The sequence below is a fragment of the Ochotona princeps genome, chromosome 19 (assembly GCF_030435755.1).
Source record: "Ochotona princeps isolate mOchPri1 chromosome 19, mOchPri1.hap1, whole genome shotgun sequence".
Taxonomy (NCBI): domain Eukaryota; kingdom Metazoa; phylum Chordata; class Mammalia; order Lagomorpha; family Ochotonidae; genus Ochotona; species Ochotona princeps.
Window position 1 is genome coordinate 22,357,321 of NC_080850.1, and position 17,083 is coordinate 22,374,403.

Here is a 17,083-nt window from a genome sequence, read left to right on the forward strand (position 1 = left end):
AGATGACATTCCGAGACAGTCTCTACCCGGTGGAGTTAGGGGTGGGGCTGGAGAGAGCAGGAGAGCCAGCCAAATACTTAGTAAAGATATAGAGGCAACTTAGACCCCTAGATCTTTATTCTGTGAGTTATAGCCCCCCCAGGCCCCCAGAGAGAGACAATCAGGAAGGTAGAGAGCTCAAGAAGCAGCCAATGGAAACACCCCTTCCCCCACTCCTTCCACACAGAAAGAGGAAGACCGCACATCCCAACTGCAGGTGCTCCTCTCTCAGCAGAGCCTGGCTGCTGAGGACAATCTAAAGTAGACCCACGATTAGCCAAGAGGGCTCCAGGGGCATTGCTAAAAGCCTTCCTCTGGGGTTGGGAGACCTCTGGTCTTGTAACTGCTGAAGCAATGCAGGGTCAACCGTCAACTTCAGAGAAGGAACTCTGGGATTCTGGAGCCTGTGAGTTTTACATCAGCAAAGGATGAATTAAGCACAAGAGAAAGAGAAGTGCACTTAAAAGAACAAACAGAAATACCTGAAACATCCACAATTCCTGCAGCAGGAAGCTCTTTCTGCGGTTTTACTGCAATCGATGCTGGTAAAACCCACTGTACTACTTTCAATCGTCTAGAAACTTGCCTTTAAAATTAACCATGGTCTTACACAAATAATTTGATTTAGAGAGGTTACAAACAGAAAAAAATACTAAAGCAAGAGGAACAACCTACATGTTAAACATTAGAGAAGTAGCGGTAGCCTGGCAGCTAAATCCTTGCCTTGCATGCACCGGGATCCCATATGGGCATGGGTTCAAATCCCATGGGCCTTGCTTCCCATCCAGCTCCCTGCTTGTGGCCTGGGAAAGCAGTCAAGGACGGCCCAAAGCCTTGGGACCCTGCCCCCACATGGGAGACCTGGAAGAAGCTCCTGGCTCCTGGCTTCAGATTGGCTCAGTTCTGGCTGTTGTGGCAGCTGGGGAGTGAATCAACAGAAGGAAGATCTTCCTTTTTTTCTCCCCTCCTCTCTGTATATCTGACTTTGCAATAAAAAACAAATCTTTAAAAAAAAAAGAAGTAAATACCATCCACCCACACAGAATAGTAGTCTTAAGAATATTAAGGAAGGATATGTATACACATGACATAACATGAGATTAGATGTGGGAGACAAAGTTATTGTGATTGCAGCGATTGTTACAATGTACATAGGAGGAATGAGAGAAGACAAAATGCAGAAGAAACCTGTTTTGCTAAGTGGGATATTGGGAATTTCTTATTTCCAAATGTAATTACATTAACTTAATTTTTAGAGTAGTGTCTGTGGAAATGTAAGGACTGACTTAAAATATTAGAATCACAGAATTCTGTAATTGGGAGAAACTGCGTGGATGAGGTGTGGTTGCCCTTCCTCTCAGCTGAGAAGGCTGCGGCCTGGCAGGGGTCCCTGAGGCAGGCAGGGGGCACAGCCCGGGACTGATACTGCCCTCCTTCCCAGGAGCTGCACATGGAGCAGCGGGCAAGGCCAGAGATCCTGAGAAACCACCGAGTTTGGACCAGGAGGCTTCCTGCTCTAAAAGCCTGACCCCTTGGCATGTCCTGTCATGCACATCTGGCCTCTTTGTGGATACAGTTTGATACTGCATCTTCAATGACAGGTTTCCGAAATTCTCAAAATCTAACTTGAAGTAAAATGTTGCACGCGACAAATGCCAAACAGAACTAGTAAGAGACATCAAAAGGCCAAGTTAATGCCTTGAGAAATTGGGAAAAAAAATTTTCTCTTACGTTTTCGTACTCTCCCAGGGAGAGCGAAATCACCACTCCCAGCACCCCCAGCTGCCAGCCTCTGCTTCTGCACAAGTCCAGGTCTGCTGAACACACACTTCCACATTAGGGGTTAGAGGGAAATACAGTCCTAGATGCAATTCTAACACAACAAAACCACTTTCTAAACTGCTTGTCTTCCCTCCCCACCTCCCCGACAGTCTGCAACTGGTCACCAAAGAGCAGCCATCAACCACAGCAGAGTGGGGTGTGTGGGAGAGCTGTGAGACAGTTCAGTTCCAAGGAGGAAAAAAATGAGACTGTACCAAATCCTCCAGTTCCTCTTGGAGACGGAAAGTGATGAAGTTGGGAGAGAAGACAGGAGAAAACCAGAGACCTCAATCTAGCAAACTGCTGTTAAGATAACAGGTACGGGCCCAGCGGCGTGGCCTAGCAGCTAAAGTTCTCGCCTTGAACGCGCTGGGATCCCACATGGGCGCCGGTTCTAATCCCAGCAGCTCCACTTCCCGTCCACCTCCCTGCTTGTGGCCTGGGAAGGCAGTCAAGGACAGCCCAATGCTTTGGGACACTGCACCCGCGTGGGAGACCCGGAAGAGGTTCCTGGTTCCCGGCTTCGGATTGGCGCGCACTGGCCTGTTGCGGCTCACTTGGGGAGTGAATCATCAGACGGAAGATCTTCCTCTCTGTCTCTCCTTCTCTCTGTATATCCGGCTTTCTAATAATAATAAATCTTTAAAAAAAAAATTTAAAAAATAAAATAAAAATCTAAAAAAAAAAAAAAAGATAACAGGTACAAGTGAAAGCAATCAGTGACATCAAATATCTAAATTCATAGAGCAGCCAGTGCTGAAAGACCAGAAAGGACATGGAGCACCACACAAACTCCCACACACAGCAGCTGGTGCTGCTGTCAAGCACCTCCCTTGTTCCCACAATCACTTCGGGGAAGGTAGAAGCCAAAGTGCATCTCTTCTCAGAGATGAAGAGGCTGTCTTTTTTAATAAGACAACGCAGCAATGCTCAGCCATTACAGATCCCAGCAGGGGGAAAGCAGGCACTGCCGCCTGCCCTTCAGAAGCCGCCTTTCAGCATCCTGCCCTGGGAGGAGACCCCCAGATAGGACCGGGGAAAGCGGGGCAAAACCAAGAGGCATCCAAAGATAGCACAAGATCCATGAATCAGAGACTGCAGCCTGGCTGGGGGCGGAGGTGTGCGACAGAAAAAACCCCCGGCAGGAAGCAAGGCATATGCTGCAGGGAAGCTGAGCCAGGCTGGGAGGGCAGGCCCAGTCCCTCCGCCCCAGTTCTGCTGGGCAGGGACTGGCAGCCACAGAACATTTCACCTAGACAGACCTACTTTTTCTTTTTCTTTTTTAATTTGAAAGGCAGAGTTACAGAAAGGGCGAGAGGGCGGGGGAGGGAAAGATTTCATTTTGCAAAGCTGCAACGGTCAGGGATGGGCCAGGCTTAAAGCAGGAGCCAGGAATTCCATCTGGGTCTCCAACCTGGGTGGCAGGGGCCCAAGGACTTGGGTTCCCCAACTCCCCACCCCAGGCCCATGTGCAGGGAGTTGGACTGAAAGTAGAGCAGCCAAGACGTGAACTGGTGTTCAAAATGGAATTCCAGCTTCACAGGCAGTGGTTCCATGGGCTACACCACAACACTGGCCCTGACCTACTTTTTTTTTTTTTTTAGAAAACCCACTTTGGATTTAAGAAAAATGAAAAGCAGCTTATTTAACTGTCCCCATATTCTTTTCCAATGCTCTTCAGGTTCAACAATTTAGTCCTTGGAGTTCACATTATGAATAGTGTGTAAGCTTTTTCCTCATGTTAGCTGAACACTGATATATTTCACATGTGCTTGAATCAAGGCATGCAGAGTTGCTGCCAGACAACAGGATGAACACACATTAAGGCCGCTTACTGGAAAAGCAAGATAGATCATATTCTTTCCCTTCCAGTCACATGGAACAGCATCTGGCTTTCCACAGCCCTGAATTGGTTGCTGCACAGGCTGTTTCTGCAAGTCAGTCTAGAAGAGGACCTGAAGTCTGCCAAACAGAAGCTACCAGGAGCCAGGGTCACGGGTGCCATTAGCTCTCCGGAGCTGCCCGCCTCTGCTCCACTCCTGCAAGAAGCCCTTGGGAGGACTGTGCTGCGCAGTACCAGAGCCAGGCCAGGGAAAGGCCTGCACTGCATCAGGGCCGGAGTGCCCACCCCACCCCACCCCACCCCCCACGAGATCCCAGATGCTGTGCTTCCACCCACTGTCCTCAAGTAAGGTAAGAAAGGGAACCGCAGGTGGCTTGGCGGTAGCTTCTGGGACAGGAGTCCGCTCTGCTCGCTGGCCTGGTTGGGTGAACGGACGGCCCCTTGCTCCCCTTCCCCTGCACTGACAGCTGTCCAAGAAACCCACCAGCGACCTCCCAAACTGCAATCAGACGCTCTGGGCACATTCACAGTTTTCATCCCTAAAACATCCAATGCTGGTTCCATTAAAGAAAGAAGATAATCATACAGATCCATCTTCACTTCACAATTAAAATTTCCTAGGGAAATCTGAGTATAGTAAGCCAAGAGGTACCTGTCCAAAAAGAATGAATTTAAAAAATAAAACAGAACCAAAAAAAAAAAAAGTAGAAGCAGCAGCAAAATATAACTGAAGAAAAATCTATGCTTGCAGTATTTCAATTAGGAAGGCATTGAAATTCCCTCAGTAATTTAGCTTTTAGCTTATCAATGCATTGAAGTAGCCAAAAAAGTTTTTTACTATTTTCATTTTGTCAGTTTCAACCAGTATCAAATAGGGTAATATCCTGTCTTTTAGGTCATATTCCTTGGCATGAGGTCAGGGAAGGAGTTACAATAAGATATAAAATGATAAACCAAACATCTGGGTTAATCGATAGAAATTCTCTAAGATACCTGTTTAGTAAGACTGATAAGGAATTCTCATACTGGAAAAAACATGTATTTGAAAACAAACATGCACCCCTACCAAATGCCCATACTCATTATATATGTCGGTAAAAGGGCTTTTACCCCTCACCTTAATTTTTTGGGGATAGTAATCTGAATTGGGACTGTCTCCACGGAAAGTTCTACCATGACTATAAGTGAACAACTACCCTCTTTGCTATGTTGATTAGTATGTGTTCATTAGCATGTACTATTAGTTTACTTTATGGCTGCATATGCCTCACCTAAAAATAAGACAAAATGCCTGGTTTCCTGCCTATATGTCGAGATAGTGTCACCCCAATACACACACACACACACAAACACACTCTCTCTCTCTCTCTCTCTCTCTCTCTCTCTCTCTCTCATGTATGCCCTGGGGACCGGGAGCCCCTTAAGAAGAAAAGACAAAGCAATGATTTCATCTTCTACTCACATGTCAGACAGACCATCACTGTGCGTACAAACAGGTCCACCACCAACTCACAGTGCTCGGGCACTTGTGACACGAAGAAGGGGATGACGATCTCAGCTGGGACATAGAACTGGATCGCGTAGGTGAAGAAGATCCCGATGGAGTAGAGCAGTTTAACCGACTGGTACAACCTGCCAAGACAGCCAGGATGCATTCAGAAGCCTTCCCAGCACCCGTAGGCATTACGGAGCCAGCACACCCCAGCATGCTGCCAAGGCCTGCATCACCATTACAGACACACCTGCTCTTTAGCTCCACAGGCTCGTACCATTTCCCTCACAGATGCATTTGCATATGTGCTTGGAAACTCATGTTCGGAAGACTTCACTTGAGACATTGTTTAAGAAGGAATGACTAAAAAGCAATTTACATGCTAATCAGAGGGAGCCCCTTAAAAACAAATCACGGTGTCCTCATAGAGCTCTTAAATAAATCTAGCAAGTGAAAAAATCATGGTGCATACACAGCTACAATCTGTCTAAGAAATAGGGACAAGATGTTTAGCCTAGCAGTAAGGATACAGTTCAAAATATGCACGATCCACCTGCAGCATCAGGGTTTGGAACCCCATTCTGGTCCTTCATTCCAGCTTCTTTGTGCTAATTCAGACCTTAGGTGGTGGAGAGGGCACTGACTCAAGTAATTGGATTTTTTGCCACTCATGTTGGAGTGTGTTCCTGGCCCCCAACTGCAGCCCTAGCCCAGCCCTGGCCCAACCCTGACTACCATGGGCATTTGGGGAATACCTCAGTGAGTGAAAACTCTGCTTCTCCAATAAAATGAAATAAAAGAAAGAAAAAAATCTCTCCACCCTCTCCCTCCAACTCTCAGAGACACTAAACATCTCAGAAACACCAATACACAAGAATGAGGTCGCCAATGGAAACCGGAACACTGGGGGCTACAGAGATGGTTGGGTGAAAGCTCAGCACCCCCTCTATTTCTCTGGAACATTCTGAACCTCTGTCATGGACTCTAGGCTTATATCCCTTGAAAATTAAAATGTGACATGCCAGCAAGCCTGTTTCTATGCTTCCCATCCATTTCCACCTGCTCTCCAGAACCGGAGGGACTGTTCAGGACTAACGGCAGGAGCACACTGCATCTTTGCACCCCAGTGTGTCTGCCCTCTCTTCCCAGAGACACTGCTGATTCCCCAAGGCCAGCACGGGGTACCCCTACCATCACCTTGGTAGAGAACAGACTGCGACTGATGAGTTTCTAATCTTCTAGATGCACTGTGGCCAAGCACACACACCCTGGAAAGTCTACCCTCTTGGGGAGCACCTCAGCAAGACTCAGGGCTTCCTCATGACATATTCACCAATGAAAGAGGGGCACAGAGGACTCCCTACAACCTGGGCTCTACAACCACAGCCCAACTGTGTATCAAGCCTGTGCCTGCCAAGGCAAACACTTAGGCCCTTTGGGCTCAGGGCTTTCCAGGAGAAATGGCTTATTTGTCAGCTAGTCAACCCACAGACTCAGAAGAACTGTGCATAGAATGCAGTTCGGGGTAGCCGAGAGGTGGCGAGAGGGCCTGGGGTGGTGGCGGGCTGAATGAAGAGACAAGCTAGAGAAATGACCCACATTCTGACTCACCAAGTTTTAAAAACGCCCACTGCCCCAGCTCTCCAGCCTCCCCCACGTACCAGCAGTTGGGCAGGTTGAGGGTTATGCTGCCTTGGATTTTAGCTCCAAACTGCAGGTAGCCCAGGCACCCTAGGCTGATGTAGAGGGTGGTGACGATGGCCATCCCCGTGTACAGGATGACTGGAAATTTCCGGGGATCCTTCATTTTGTTTTCAAGGGGCAGAACCTATGAGACAGGAGTGAAAAAAGAGCACAGGGGAAAAGGCAGAATTAAGCGACATAAGACAAAGAAAAAAAAAAACAAAAAACACCACAGCCTAAGAGGAAGAAAAAAAAACTTCTTCATCCACAGAACTCCCTGTACCTGTTGCAATCTTCACCAGACAAACTGATTGCTGATTTCAACAGCAGTTGTATGGTCAGGGCCCCCTGCCTTAATAGAAAAGCCTGAGGTCAGGGTGGGCAGGACTACAGCCCAGGACCCCAAGTCCAGGCTGGCTCTGTCCTGCTGCCTTCTGTGGGCTGGGAGCGTCCCATCCTTGGCACTGAATGCATGGAGACCAACAGGCCTTCTGCAGCATTGCCCACCTGGTACCTGGCCCAGGCTGCAGCTCCCTGCTAATCCGAGTAAGAATGGGACATGTAGGTGAAGAAGAACTCTCTCCAGCACTCAGAAACTTCTCCACAGGGACAGGCACCAGCGGTGTCAATTAGACCTGAGTGATAAGCATCCTGCCTTCACAGAGGCTCCCTGACTTCACACATCTTGAGAACAGGGTGCTTAACTAGGCCCTGTTTCCACATTTCCACTTCAAGCCAGTGCCTCTGCTGCCTCCTGGGTCCCAATGGTGGCCACACTTTAACCTGGTGAAACAAAGGCAAGGCCTCTTAGGTGAGCTCATTTAGGAACTGGGGTACAGCAGAGAGGACCTGGGGACAGATGTCTCAATCTGCTGTCAGCTGAATCTGGTTCACTGACACCAATCAGTCTCTCACTGCACCACATACTGTCTTTTGCTCTCATTACAACACTCACTTCCCACCTACGGCCAGGAGGCACCAGAGGCTCGTATTTTTGCTGCAGGCCCAGTACCTTGGAAGGAGTCCAGAGCTCTGCTGTTGCTTCGGGCCCTAGCACCCCCCTCTCTCCAAGGTCTCAAGCTTCAGCTAACCCACACCCAGGGAGAAGCTGCTTCTAAACTCGTCCATCAGTTTCTCCTGACACAGGAGTACCATGAGGTGGGGGGCAGGGAGTTCTCCCCTGGGTGTCCCATCAGGCCTGGGACAGTACAGTGGACACAGAAGGCACACTGGACACAGCATGCAGCCTGACAGCTCACCTAGAACCTTAAATAGCAGTGTTTTTTCTCTCTCTGACCCTAAAATGGAAGCTACAGAGGAATACGCGAGTTTGCAGACAAGGATACTTACAGAACAATTCTGCCTGCAAGCTTTGGCACTCATACAGGAGATTTGCATTGAGTTCCTAGCTCCTGGCTGGTTCTGACCTCAGCCTGGGGTCATGCCCGTGAATCAGTGAATCAGAGCTCTAGCTCAAATAAATTAATAATACTTTCACAATAAAATCAGTATTTGTTAACAAAAAAATGTATTTAATATTTGCCATGTGTCAGGGACTATACCTAGCACTTTAAAAACATATCATGGGCCTGGCACAATAGCCTAGTGGCTAAATCCTCGCCTTGCACCCATCAGGATCCCACATGGACACTGGTTCGTAACTCGACTGCTCCACCTCCCATCCAGCCATGTGTGTGAACTGGGAAAATCCCATTTGCCTTTAAGCTCCCTGCTTGTGGCCTGGAAAAGCAGCAGAGGATGGCTTAAAGCCTTGGGACCCTGCACCTGCGTGGGAGACTCAGAAGAAGCACCTGGCTCCTGGCTTCAGATTGGCTCAGCTCCGACCATTACGGCCACTTGGGGAGTGAACCGGTGGACAGAACTTCTTTCTCTCTGTAATAGATCTGCCTTTCCAATAGGAAAAAGAAACGAAATCTAGAAAAAAAAAATCCCAAAACATATCACTTAATGCAATCAACTCCTAGTCTTTGTGCTCACTTCCCAGGGGAAAACAAGGCTGAGAGGTGCGACCTTCTCACAAGGTCACACAGTGCCCCCAAAGCAGTCTGCCTCCAGACCCTGCACTGTCGACTGCCTGGTGCTGCTCCTTCAGCACACACAGACGACAGTGCCAAGAGGGAATCTGAATGTTCAAAAAATTGATTAGTTAGGTAGCAGTCAAGTGCGAAAGCTGGAGTTGGCAAACTCGAATGGACCATTGAACTAACTGGCAAGTAAGTTCTAGGAGCCCAGAACTCCAGCTGGGTCTCCCCCATGGGTGCAAGTGACCCAAGTGCTTGAGCCATTGTCTGCAGCATCAGGTAGGATGCTGCATGGCAGGCAGAGGGCTTGGAACTCAGACACTCCGACACGGTGACTTCACTCACCTGCGTCACAACCCCTGCCCTCCACAGAGCCTTCCAAGCAGCTTTTCCTGCACACTAAAGGAGAGAGTAAGGATACCAGAGCACAGTGCCAGTCTTACCATCCCGATGCCTTCAAACGCAAAGATAGCTGTGCCAAAGAACAGGGGGTAGGTCTTCCAGGGTGCCACCAAAGGGAGGTTGCTGGGGTTTGGGATCGCCTGAAAGCGAGAAGGAAACAAAGCAAAAAGCTACGCACGGATCTGAGACTTGAACTCCCGACCAGAGAGGCTGTACCTTTTGCCGAGGCCAGGAATCTAAAGGAAAGGATGTGGTTTCTGACCCACGACTTGGCGACACTGAGTCCTGGTAATTTTTCTCTCTCCAGGTTACAAAGACCCTGCTTGTTCTGGGGAGAGTCTTACCCAAAGCTCTACTAGAAATGCAAATATTGGAACTGCCTAAGGAGAGTCACATGCTTTTACTAGGCAGTCCTAGCCCCAAGTGGGGAAAAAAAAAATCAAAAGATGAAAAAAGCTACTTAACAAAGGAACTGAAAACTTGAATGCTCCCAGACAAGTCACTCAAGTAATCAGCCACACATCAACTGCGCTGCAACTATTACACGGGCTTAAAAAAGTAAAACCTGAGGTGATAAAGCAGAACATAAAAAGCTGCTTATGAAACAATGAAGAGAAAAATATGTTTACATTTATATAGCCACTGTGATACAATTACATAAACACATCCCGTAGATACAGCTGGAAGGGAAGCCAGTCAACTTCAGCAATTTTCTTCTCCTTTTCTTTCCTTTTTTTTTTTTAATTCTGTCAATGAGTTTCAACACTTGAAAAATAATGTCAAGAGGCAACATGGATAGGAGTATTGGGGAAAAAAAATAGCACACAGAGCACTTTAAAAATAGGCAAGTTAAAGAAAGACAAAAAGGGGCCTGGCACAAAGGCTCAGGGGCTAAATCCTCGCCTTGCAAGTGCTGAGATCCCTTACAGGTGCCAGTTCTGGCCCGGCTGTGCCACTTCCCTTTCAGCTCCCTGCTTGTGTCCTGGAAAAGCAGCAGAGGACGGTTCAAAGCCTGGGGACCCTGCACCTGCGTGGGAGACCCAGCAGAAGCTCCTGGTTCCAGACTGCCTTAGCTCTGGCCAGAGTGGCTACTTGGGAAATGAGCCAGCAGGTGGACTATCTTCTACTATGTCTCTCCTTTTATCTAAAAAATCTTTCAAAATAAAAATAAATCGATCTTAAAAAAAAAGAACAACAACAAATAAAGACAAGCAAGGAAATATCATTAGAGTCTCAGAATTGTATCTGTAGACTACATGGAATCTGTTGTCTTTGTATTAATATCACATTCATATGTGAATTGTGTTATAGTGATTATTACACATTTTCTGTCTCTGAGAATTTAGTGTGTCTAAAAAATTTTCCTTTAAAATAAATAAATAGATAAGCACTTCAAATAAGACAGCAAGGCAGTGGGCGACCACTGGTACTCCATAAGGTTGTGCAAGCCCAGATGCACAGTCACGGAACCCTACTTCTCCCACCATTGAGCAACAGTCGGCAGCAACAGATTGCATAAAAAAAGGTGACGGGGAGGACAGAATTTTGCTTTTTAAAAAACTATGTATTTATTATTATTTTTGGAAATGCAGAGTTAGAAAGAGACAGAGAGAGAGAGAGAGAGTCCATCTGCTGGTTCACTCTCCAAATGCTGTAATGGTCAGAACTAGGACAGTCCGAAGCTGTGAGGCAGAAGCCTCCTCCCATGTGGGTCTCTCCAGGGGCCCAAGAACATGGGCCATCTTCTCCTGTTTATCATGCCATAAGCAGGAAGCTGAATCAGAAGTGCAGCAGCCTGGACTTGAACTCACATAGGATGCCAGCACCTGCAGGTGGAGCCTTAGCCCGCCATGGCTCCAGCCCCTTGAGTTCTCACTCTTTCAGGAGGAGTGGATTAGTTACTGTGGCTCCCCCTCATGTTCTGCCCTGCCCTATGTGGGCCACCCACTCACCCCTCTGCCCCTCTGACTTGCTGGGAAGCAGCACCAGGCCCTTCCCCAGAAGCCAAACAGGTGCTGGTGCTGTACTCTTGGACTTCCCAGCTCACAGTCATGAACCAAACCAAGCCTCTTTCATCATGAATTACCCAGTCTCAGGCATTCTTACAACAACACAAAACAGACTAGGACACAAGGTTTTAAAATTGCTTTAACTGGGGCTGGCGTGTGGCATAGCAGGTTAAGCCTGTTACACCAGTATCCCGAAAGGATGACAATTCAAGTCCCCGCTGCTTCAGTTCTGATCCAGATCCCTGTTTCTCGCCTGGAAAAGCAGCAGGGCATGGGCCAAGACCTTGGGGGCCTGAGCCCAAATGGGAGACCTGGAAGAAGCCTGCGGCAGGCTTCGGACTGGCCCAGAACTGTTGGTTGTGGTCATTTGGACAGTAAACCAGCAGATGGAAGATTCTCTCTCTTTCTCTGTCTCTCTTCCTTTCTTTGTAATTCTTTCAAATAAATTTTTAAAAATCAGTCTTAAAAACATAGAAATATCTATACAGATATTTCAATAAACATAGAGCAAGCTCAGTTTGAGGATAACAACAGGTGAACAGACAAAGGCCTATTGTTAACCTCCATGGCAGGCTTCTCTTTGAAAGATTTAAAAGCAGGTGTGTTTTAGTCTCCTGAAAAAAATTAAAAAATGAAAAGAGAACTATTTTTATTGGGCCCCTGGCTAAGGAAATTAGACTGCTTTATAAGAAATATTTCCATACCTGACAGACCAGTAAGTGTTTGGAGAGTGAGACTGGCCTGTAATTATTCCTGAGTCAGGCATACCTCAGTCCCTGGAAACAGGTGCTGTCAGTTAGCTGGTAGGTAACTACTGTCCGGGTCACATACAGAACAAGTTGAGGTGTTGCCTGGAGAAACTCACAATATATCTATCTGGGGATACTGTGGGAAGGACACCAGGATTGCTCCTGGCTTACAACCCAACCAACCAAGTGGGAAAAGCTTAATTTACATAAAAAAAGATCATTCTTGGAACAGGCATCCTGGTACAGTGGGTTATGCTACCACTTGGTGCGTCTGCCTCCTGTTTCAGAGGAGCTGAGATACAGTCCCCATCTCCACCTCAGTTTCCTGCGAATGTGCCCATCTGTGGCCATCTCAGTCACTTCCGTGTGTCCTAGGCACTCTTCAGAGCTCTAACAGCAAAATAAAAGCACACATGATTTGGCCCTTCCTGTATGATGATGAAAATGCACTCACAGGCTCAAAGAAAATGGGCCCCCGGAGAGAGCTGTTTGTGTTTGAAAGCACGGCTCTGTAGAACTGCCAGTGTGTGCCATCTGTCTGACATCACAGCAAGGACTCACAGAGGGCCTGCTCATCCGTCAGGACCCCAGCTGCTTAGCTCAGTGGGGAACCAGGTCACTTTGTGAAAATCAGGTAATGCTCACCTGTCAACTGACCAGAACTAAAAAGATGGACACATCCATTGCTGGCTAACGTGAGAAGGCAGAGGCTCGGGTAACTGCAGAAAGGAGTTCAAGTGAAACTGTCCAATAGCTTTTGGAAAAACAGCAACAACTTGGTAATAGTTAAAAATGCAAACGCGTACATTCTTCAGCAACTGCACCTCTAAACAGGCATCTTACTGGCCCTGAATCAAGACTAGCAGCTTACTGAAGCTGCTGGCTTCAGGCAGGAGCCTAAAGAAATGTCTCTGAATGGTCTGTTTATCATTTCAGAACTTTAGAAACGTAATGTTCAATTCCTTGAGAAGAAACAACAGAGTTGTTCAAAAAAATTTCTTAGAGCGGTACCTACATACTTCCTCATAAAGGAGAGCCAACAGTATTCACTGTCTTCAACTGAATTACAGAGAGCCTGATAACCCATCCACTGGGGAACCACAGCCTGTGTATTCCTGTGACAAGCAGCAACCAGAAAGAAGGAAGCACAGGCAGGTGGCAGGTGTGGCAACCCAGAGAGGCAGTACAGGCAGAGCAACACACAGAGGACATTGTAACTGCATTTAAAAACTTAAAATCAGAATGTCATGTTCTGTATTTCTCTATGTACTAAATGTACCATCAGCCTCATGGGGAGTCTCTCCCAGAGAGGAGACTTGGGGCAGGGACGTGGCTTCCAAGAAGTGTTTCTGGCATCTGCATTTTAATGAATATGTGCTGATCAATTATTTGGGTAATTAAATTAAAATACTGTCTTTCAAGTTATGGTTTTCTTCACCTGCTTCTGCTCTTAAGTATTATGCTTAAAGAAACAATTGCTCAGCCTGCTGGTCCACCTCACCACATACAAATGTTCTTTCTCACACTTTCCCACGAACCTGGTCACAGGGCTTAAGTGATGGGGCAGGGGTCAGGTGGGAGAGGAATGGAAAGGCATTGTTACAATAAGTGGACTTATAATTTTGACAAGTAAAGTCTAAAATGGAGTTGTTAAGGAATTATGTTAATCTAAATACAAGTTAGAAAAACAAAATTTTTATCTTGAAATATTTTCCCCTAGTTTCCAATTGCATTCAATAACCTTGCCTTAACAATGTAATTAGAAAAAATGTTGAACTAGTGACCTCAGTGGAGGCCACCTGCCCCCAGGGATGTCAGGAAAAGTCTGGAGACAGTTTTGGCCATCACAGTCACCAGAGCAGGTTGCCCCAGCACCTGCTGTAAGGAGACCTGGGACACTAAACATCCAGCGGAGTGCAGAAAGGTGCCCTCAACCAAGGATGATGTCAGCAGTGCACAGGATAACAGCCTCTAATCTAAAGTAACTATGTTCCACTTACTTCTCTCTTTGTCCCACTGATTACTCAGGGTGAGCACAGGGCAGGGCCGGGCTCATACCTGAACAATGAACTGGTAGATCATGATCAGGCTGACTAACATGGAAAGGTTGGCCAGCAGGGAGAAGATGGACAGGATGCGGAGGTTCCGGATGAAAACCAGCAGCACCAGGAAGGGCAGGAAGGAGAGCATGTAGAGCCTCGAGTCCATGGTGGGCGTCAGGACCACTGTCTCATTATTGTGGCAGTCGTTGGTGGTCCCGTTGGCCGCTTCTATCACCTGGAACCAGGACAAGGAAGGAGAAGGAAAAGCTACTCAAATAAGGAGGCTGGCCGGTCTCTCCCACTGGAAGAAGCTTCCAACTAGGCACTAGAGATGGCTGTGGCTGCAGGGCCTTCCTTCCCTGGGGAGCTCCAACTGGCATCAACAACCCGGCCTTTGGAGTTGGGTCTGATGGTATTGTACCTAAGACAAGAGGGGCAAACAACCCTGAAGCTTCTCTTGGCCCTGTATCTTTGACTAGGGATCAGAAAAAGATGCTGCTATAAGTCAAATGTTACAACCTTAACTCATCTGTTAACTGAAACCAGCTTGGGGAGGATTCCTCAACCAAAATTCCACTGCTGTCTTGCCATTCTTCCTCCTCCTGTCACATTCATTCGTGCTCATGCTCTCTGTCTATTTCTATGTGTCTTTCCCTTTTCCTCTCCCTTTGTGTCTCTCTCTTTCAACCAGGACCCTACCTACCTGTTTAAAGTTGTCGGCCAGAAACACAAAATAGACACAGCAGAAGCCCAGCTGCGTGACAATCAGGAAGAAGTCCACAACGTGCCTGGAGATGGTGAGGGGAGGAACACAAAGACCATTACCATGGAGACCAAGTCTCCCAGAGGCCCGTAAGCCATCACATCCAGACAGATGACGAGGGTGTGCATGCCCAAGGAGAAGGGAACCATGCCAGTGCCACTGGCCTGGGGCACCTGAAGGATGTGGAAAGAGGCATATCTGTGTGGTTTCAGAGCTTCAGAGCTCTCCTCTGCTGGATGGCTTCCCCTTCCTCACATCTTCTTCCTCACACAGACTTCAAGCCCCTGGAGGGTCAGGACGGCATGGTTCATCCCAGGGCATCGCCCCTGCCCACCTAGAACTACTCAGGGCCCCTCAGAAAAGAGTGGTTTAGTATACGTGTTAGACAAATGAGTGAAACAGACATAGCCACTGGTGGCAATCTGCCAGTGCAAGAATGGTCCACAGAGTTCGCTCCAACTAGATCCTGGGAACTACTGATGAGGAAACTGAGGTGCAGAAAAGAGAGGGGTTGTAGAGCACAAAGCTGCACAGCTGACCACTGGCAGAACTAAGCTAGGACCAAAGTCCACTGGTCCACACACCGCTGTCCCTCCCTGAAGGTCTTCACACCTCGGGACACGGTCAAAAGAAGAGAGAATGAGGTACCTTCCCCAGTGTGCATGGTTCCGGAGCCAGGAGCTGGGGCTGGATTCTAGTCCGTACATCACAGTATCCCCATAATCCACGAAGGGCTTGTTCATTCTGGGAGAAGGGGAGGCAGTGAGGAAATGCAAAGTGTGAGGGGCTGAACAACAACAGAGGCAGCAGGACAAACGGAACCACAGAGACTCGGCCAGTTGCCCCTCATGAGCCCTGAGCAGTCTAGAGGTACCAGCCCACGTACTGCAACTGGTGCTCTCAATGGCTCAACTACTGTCACTATGACCACATCATCTGGTAGAAGTGTCCCAATGGGCAAAGGAAATGAACAGACATTTTTCAAAAGAACAGATTCAAATGGCTAACACATATGAAAAGAGCTTCAGGCTTCCTAGCTGTCAGGGAGATACAAATGAAAACCACATTGAGATTCCATCTAACTCCAGTGAGGTTGGCCTACATCTAGATCTCAACTAACAACACCTGCTGGCGTGGATGTGGTGAGAAAGGTACCCTCCTTTACTGTTGGTGTAGGTGTAGGCTAGTACAACTACTATAGAAATCAGTATGGAGAGTGCTTAGGGAAGTGCAATATAAACCTGCATACAATGCAGTATGCGTCCCTACTTCCAAATCAAAGATAGACTCCCAATGAAACTGTTGGGCTTATCTAGACAATGGAATGCTGGACTGTCTGACGTTTTCTGTGCCAGCAATATCAGGGAACACTTAAATAACAGACTGATGGAATTATGACTGCTTATAAAGGACTATACTATTGTAATCATATTGGGAAAATTGGTTGGTGGGGAGAGAATTTGGTGGGGGAAAATCCCAGACCCTATAGAATTGTGCCATAAAATTAAAAATAAAAAAAAAATAAAAACAAACTTAACAACAACAAAAAAAAAGAAGTGTCCCAATGGGCAATGCGATGGACATCACTGAGCACACAGAACTAGAATATGGTCCCTGTATGCTGGACACTGCACATTTGACAGATGGCAGCAAGCCTCGAAAGAGCCTAAAAGCGACCAGAAGCTAGGCTGTGATCACAGGGAACCATCTTTGGCTTGTAGAAGGATCATGAACGATCTGCCTGAAGCCCTCAGAACCCCAAAGGACAAGGGCCCCTCAGAGGTGGCACAGAGGGCTCTCACCTGCGGCAGAAGTGGTGGGCACACTTCACCAGGATCCCCATGCAATGCACAGCCACAATGCCAATCACCAGCAGACTGAGGGGACCCATCTGGAAGGACAGAAGAGGGAGACAGCATATACAATTAGGAGGGAGCCACTTGATTTGCTGAGACACACTCCAGGGCTTCTGGCCCAGCCCGGGGGGAGAGATGGGTGGTCTCTGAACCTCAGCATGCCTTCCCAAGGGTTCATCTTGTGCAAGGTGAGGGCTCCAGGTGAGCCTGCTCTGCCACTGCTGTGAGTCGACAGGAGAGAAGCTCCCACAGTGACACTGCAGGAAGGAGAGATGGGAAAGGGATGCAGGAGGGGGAGGAGCACCATGCTTATAGCCAAGTCAGAGTCCCTGGCCCTGGCTG

The 17,083-nt window shown here is 47.7% G+C and overlaps 1 protein-coding gene and 1 non-coding gene across 4 annotated transcripts in view; one reads left to right on the forward strand and one right to left on the reverse strand.

The window, feature by feature from the left end:
- The window catches only part of SLC36A1 (solute carrier family 36 member 1), a 37,577-nt gene that overhangs the window by 820 nt on the left and 19,674 nt on the right, over positions 1 to 17,083 (reverse strand). For 2 of the 3 annotated variants that reach the window (XM_058677239.1, XM_058677238.1), the window contains exons 4-10: positions 16,688 to 16,776; positions 15,534 to 15,629; positions 14,826 to 14,910; positions 14,139 to 14,357; positions 9,364 to 9,462; positions 6,857 to 7,023; positions 5,166 to 5,335 (exon numbers count right to left, since the gene is read on the reverse strand). In XM_058677239.1, coding sequence (XP_058533222.1) covers positions 5,166 to 5,335; positions 6,857 to 7,023; positions 9,364 to 9,462; positions 14,139 to 14,357; positions 14,826 to 14,910; positions 15,534 to 15,629; positions 16,688 to 16,776 — 925 coding nt within the window. Of the gene's footprint in view, positions 1 to 5,165; positions 5,336 to 6,856; positions 7,024 to 9,363; positions 9,463 to 14,138; positions 14,358 to 14,825; positions 14,911 to 15,533; positions 15,630 to 16,687; positions 16,812 to 17,083 lie in introns of all 3 variants that reach the window. The other variant, XM_058677240.1, reaches the window with a different exon arrangement.
- LOC118760134 (small nucleolar RNA SNORA2/SNORA34 family) lies at positions 12,923 to 13,059 on the forward strand. The gene has a single exon (XR_004996603.2). It is a non-coding gene; the product is annotated as a small nucleolar RNA SNORA2/SNORA34 family (small nucleolar RNA).